Source organism: Vombatus ursinus, unplaced genomic scaffold, assembly GCF_900497805.2.
Source record: "Vombatus ursinus unplaced genomic scaffold, bare-nosed wombat genome assembly UNPS02015073.1, whole genome shotgun sequence".
Classification (NCBI taxonomy): domain Eukaryota; kingdom Metazoa; phylum Chordata; class Mammalia; order Diprotodontia; family Vombatidae; genus Vombatus; species Vombatus ursinus.
Genome location: NW_020954851.1, coordinates 77,847 through 83,478, shown reverse-complemented (window position 1 = coordinate 83,478; position 5,632 = coordinate 77,847). Strand labels below are relative to the sequence as shown.

The 5,632-nt window shown below is 37.8% G+C and overlaps 1 protein-coding gene across 1 annotated transcript in view; it reads left to right on the top strand.

The window, feature by feature from the left end:
* LOC114031137 (zinc finger protein 345-like) overlaps nt 1-5,037 on the top strand; it is a 10,267-nt gene extending 5,230 nt beyond the window's left edge. The window contains exons 6-8 of the mRNA XM_027846154.1: nt 1,288-1,390; nt 3,712-4,824; nt 4,910-5,037. Of these exons, the coding sequence (XP_027701955.1) occupies nt 1,288-1,390; nt 3,712-4,824; nt 4,910-5,037 (1,344 nt within the window). The remainder of the gene's footprint in view (nt 1-1,287; nt 1,391-3,711; nt 4,825-4,909) is intronic.
* Nucleotides 5,038-5,632: the final 595 nt, after the last annotated feature.

The window sequence follows — 5,632 nt, the reverse complement described above, 5'->3', positions numbered from 1 at the left end:
CTCCATAGCACCTCTCTGTTCCATCCCTTCTCTGAGGCAGATTGCTTTCCTTAACAGACTAGAGCTGCTGCAGTCCTCTTCTCTGCCTCTTCTTCTGTCTTCATTTTGAAAATTATGAACTCAGTGCTGCACAAGCACAAACATTCTGATTCATAAAGTATACAAAAAGACAGTGGTGGATAAAGCTATAAACTCTTATTCCATGTAGTTCATTTGTTACAATATTACATTTAAGAAGGTAATAATAAAATTATTCAGTATCCCCTTCTCATGTTTTTGTTTTCTTTTATGTATTTTATTTTTAAATGTGTTATTGCTACTCTGTTCTTTTCCCCCCCTTAATTGCTATCACTTTCTCCAAAGGCAGCATCATATAGTGGCCACAGAGGGGTTGAGAGATAGGAAGGCCTGGGTTCAAGTTCAACCTCTGACACATACCTGCTCTTTGACCTAAGACACAACACTGAACCACTTGGCCCAATAGGCAGCTCTATAAGACGAGAAGTTGCAGAGAAAGTCTTGACCTGCACTGGTAGAGGGTGTTTGTTCATCTGAGAATTCCTTATAGCAACGAAGCCAAAGGTCCAGTCTCCTTCGAGATTTTAACAGTTATTCTTTGGAGTAGAAGAGGAAAATAATACTTATCCTTTTGTAGCCCATTGACAGATGACTTGTGCTACTTGTTTCCAGGAAAAAGGTTTTGGCTTAGTATCCCTGGAAATTGATTTCCTGTTTGGTGTTATCCTTGAGGATGTATCTTCCCCTCTCTGTTCCTTCAAATCCAAGATATTCTTTTTAATCCCAGTGTAGGTTTCATCATGCACAGTATTCCCACCGTCTAAGCAGTCAAATGAACTAGTTTTTCCTAAATCCTACTCAGTAATCCATTCTACCATAATATAGAATATCCCTCAGTGGTCCTTTGTGCTATCCTTGAGGTCTTCCTAGCATGCCCACTTGAGGGTTTGAACTGGCTTTGAATTCTTTTATTACGTTTTATAGATGCTCTTTTAAAAAAATGTAATTTCTTCTCCCTCTGCCACCTAAAAAAAAAAAAGAAAAAGAAAAAAAAAAACGCTACTTCTCCCTCCAGCCAGCCCATTAAGGTTCTCTTGGTTGGGGGAAAAAAATCTCAGACGAAATGAGCTAACATAGTGCCCTTCATGGTGTAACGTACATTCAGCACTCTTATTCCCCACCTTTCTACTAAGAATTGGAAGGAATATTTCATCTATCTGTTCTATGATGGAACTCCAAGATGACTCCCTAGCTCTTTTTCCTTTTCAGCAAACAGGATTTGCAGTTTCCAAACCAGATGTGATCTACCAGTTGGAAAGAAAGGAAGCGTCTTGGATGCCAGAGGCAGATGTTCCCAGAAGCAGCTGTCCAGGTGACTTCATAAAAACCAAGCAGTTGGGTCATTGCAAAATAGTGATCTGTTGGTCATTTTAGGTCAAAGCTCTTGTAAAATGTTGAACAGAATGGTCTATCAAAGCTTCTTAGATCTATTGAGAGGAGCTGAGACTTTAAAACTGCATTTTTTTTACCTCAAGAACTTACTTTTTTTTAATGTATCTCTTTATGGCACTATACCTCCACTCTCAAAGAAAGTTGTTGCCTCTCTACAAGGCAGTTATTTCTCTTCTGTTCATTGAAGATTATCTTATCTTCAGCAGGTATTCTCTGCCTCACTTGCATGAATTCATCCTCCCTTTTAAATTTGAAAACATTAATATTTAGTTATTATTTAATAACTCAATCAACTCATCAACTTAGTTATTCAATATTAATATTGAAATAAAACTTTAACATATTAAGTAATGTGCTCTTTTTGCTTCCCATTTCTCTTCTGATACTTTCTTTTGTTTTGTTTTTGTGATTATGTTGCTTTGCTGCTGTTAGTTTTAAAAATATTTAATCCTAACCTAATTCTCATTTTTTCAGTCTGTCATGTTATGTGTCATTCTGTTTTTCTTTATACTTTGAAATCATATTATATATAAAGGCACAATAATGTGTTCATATGACTTGTTTAACCATAACCCCATCATTGGACTTACAGGTTTTCGTTATTTTGCGATTTCACAAAAAGCTATTGTGAACATTTTAGGGAGAGTTCTTTGCTTTCAGTAATATTTTGAGGATGTAGACCTGGTAATAGGACCATTGGGTGAAATGATATGAATAATTTTGTAGCTCTAAAATTGCTATATTACTTTTAAGAAAAATGGCAGCAGTAGTTTAATAAGTAGCTAATTCGACGTAAGTGCCAAAAGTTATCATTTTAAAGAATATTCGCTAATCTGGTGGCTATTTATTGACACCTGTCAGTTGTTTTCATTTTTACTTCTTTGATTACCAGATTTTGACTAATGTTTCAGGTTAATATTAATAATTTCTCTTGTCAGAAACACTTGTCTTACTCTTACAAATTTTAATCAATTCCTTACAAAGTAGATGTGTTGGATTTTTTGAGGAAATTTATGGCAACAATTGTCACATTTTCCCCCTCATATTTTTTGTTTATTCTCTTTACTTCATGTATTTATTCCTTCTCCCCACTCTAAACTAAGTTCTCTGTTTCCTTTCTGTTCAATCTTTTCCCTTCCTATTTTAAGCTCATCTGCTAAGACTACATTTGCAAGTTCTCAAAGTCATGTTTTTTTCTGAATAGTCTCATTCCATTCAAATGACAACCACTTAAAGTAGAATTAAGGGTTAATTCATCCTTCCTGGTAATTTCATCCCAAGTGAATTCATTTACATATTTTACCTTTGAGCATACTTGCACATAAGATAAACTGATTCTTAGTGAAAGACTAGTAAGACTAGTCACCTCAGGTGAGAAGGCAAGAGAAAAGCTCTGTTGCGGTTTCTTGGTGTGTTGTGGCAACACCATCTCAAAGAATTCAGGGGCAGCTAAGTGGCACAGTGGATAGAGCACTGGCCATGGAGTCAGGAGGACCTGAGTTCAAATGTGACCTCAGACACATAATACTCCCTAGCTGTGGGACTCTGGGCAAGTCACTTAACCACAATTGCCTCACCAAAAAATAAATATATTAATTAAATAAATAAAAAATGAAAATAAAAATATCAAAGAATTCAGACTCAGACCACCTCTAATCCAAGTACTGGCATTTATTGAGGATTGACGTCCCTCAGAAGTGGGCTGGGTTCTAAGAGGAACCAGGAACTTCAGAGAAAGCAAGATGGATTTTTATAGGGTAAGATGCAATGATGAATATTAAAAAGGCAGGAGGGATTTGTTAAGGGATTAGGTAATGGAGCGGGGGTCCCTTCTAGATTTTGGTAGTCAAACATCCTGGTTGTGCTGCCCTCTGATTGGCTAGTTTTGTGGTCCTATCTGGTCAAGATGGATAGTTAGGTACCATGGGCCTGTCTTGGGCTAAACGGATGATGTGATTATGACTGAGTACAAGAATACACCTGTTCGAATATGTGAATTGGATCTAGGGGAAGTGGCTAGCTAGGGCCAGTGGCTATATTAAGTCTGGGGCCTGTGGTGTGGTTAAAGCCAGATTAGGTGGTTAAATCAGGACATATCTGCCGTTCAGTGAGGCCTTTAAGGAAGTTAGAACATTGGGGCTGGGGGCAGATTGATCAGCTCTAAAATCTTTGAGCAACTAAGAACCTTGGGAAAGGGGGAAAAAAAGGCATGGTTAATCAGCTCTTTATTCTTCCTTTCAGAGAGCAGAGAATTTACTGGAGATAAACCTCCTGAATGTAAAGAATATGGGAAAGCTTTCAGGAGCAAGAATCATCTTGCTGTACATCAGAGAATTCATACTGGGGAGAAACCTTATGAATGTAGTGAATGTGGGAAGTCCTTCAGGATTAAGACAAAACTTTCACTGCATCAGAGAATTCATCCTAGAGAGAATCTTTATAAATGTAATATATGTCGGAAGGCCTTCACTTGGAAGGGACGTCTTACTTGGCATCAGATGATTCATACTGGAGATAATCCTTATAAATGTAGTGCTTGTGGAAAGGCCTACAGGATTAAGAGAGAACTTCGAATGCATCAGAGAATTCATACTGGGGAGAAACCTTATATATGTAGTGTATGTGGAAAGGCCTTCAGGATTAAGATACAGCTTACACTGCATCAGAGAATTCATACTGGGGAGAAACCTTATAAATGTAGTGTATGTGGGAAGGCCTTCATGTGGAACGGAAATCTTACTCGACATCAGATAATTCATACTGGAGATAATCCTTATGAATGTAATGAATGTGGGAAGGCCTTCAGGATTAAGATACAGCTTACACTGCATCAGAGAATTCATACTAGAGAGAATGCTTATGAATGCAGTGAATGTGGAAAGGCCTTCTGGAAGAAGTCACATCTTACTGAGCATCAGAGACTTCATACTGAAGAGAAACCTTATGAATGTAGTGAATGTGGGAAGGCTTTCAGGACTAAGTCAGGGCTTACTGTGCATCAGACAATTCATAGTGGAGAGAAACCTTATGAATGTAGTGAACGTGGACAGGCCTTCAGGGAGGAGTCACATCATACTAAGCATCAGAAACTTCATACTGGAGATTTTCTTTATGAATGTAAGGAGTGTGGGAAAGGTTTCCTGTACACCTCAGATTTTACACGACATCAAAAAATTCATACAATAGAGAAACCTTATGAATGTAGTGAATGTATGGAGGCCTTCAGGAGTAAGACACTACTTTCGGTGCACCAGAGAATTCATACTGGGAAGATGCTTTATGAATGTAAGCAGTGTGGGAAGGCTTTTCCCTGCAACTCAGCACTTATTCGACACCAAAGTATTCATACTGGAGAGAAACCTTATAAATGTAGTGAATGTGGGAAGGCTTCAGGATTAAGACAAAACTTAGTGAACATCAGAAAATTCATACTAGACATAATTCTTTTTGAATGTAAGGAGTATGGGAAGGCTTTCCCCCACAATTCAGATCTTAATCAACATCAAAAAATTCATACTGAAGAGAAACCTTATGAATGTAAAGAATGTGGGAAGACCTTCAGAGTGAGGATATAACTTACTCAGTAACAAAGCATTCAGGAGAGATACTTTTTTAAAAAAATTTTGTTTTTAGGAGAGAAATATTAAGAGAGGAATGCATGTAGAAAGGGCTTTAGACTGAGGACAATGCTTGTCCATCAGAGAATTCATCCTGGTGAGATTCCTCATGAATGTGAGGAGTGGGGGAAGGCATTCCATTGCAATTCAGATCTTATTAGACATCAAAAATTCACGCTGGAGAAAAACCTTATGTATGTAGTGAATGTGGGAAGGCCTAATTTATACCTTATGAATATAATGTACAAGGGAAGGCTTTCCACCTGAATGTATCTTTTACTCAACATCAGAGCATTCATCCTGGAGAGAGACCTTACAAATGCAGTGAATGTGGGAAGACCTTCAGCCCGAAGACACAACTTGCTCAGCATCAAAGAATTAATTCTGGAGAGAAATCTTTTCAGTTTGGGAAGGTTTTTAGACTATGGACACTACTTTAGGTCCATCAGATGATTCATACTAGAGTGATTCTTCATGAGCATAAGGAGTGTGGGAACATCCCCCCAGCTAACTAGACTGTGATTCTGAGTCCCTAGATGGAGTTC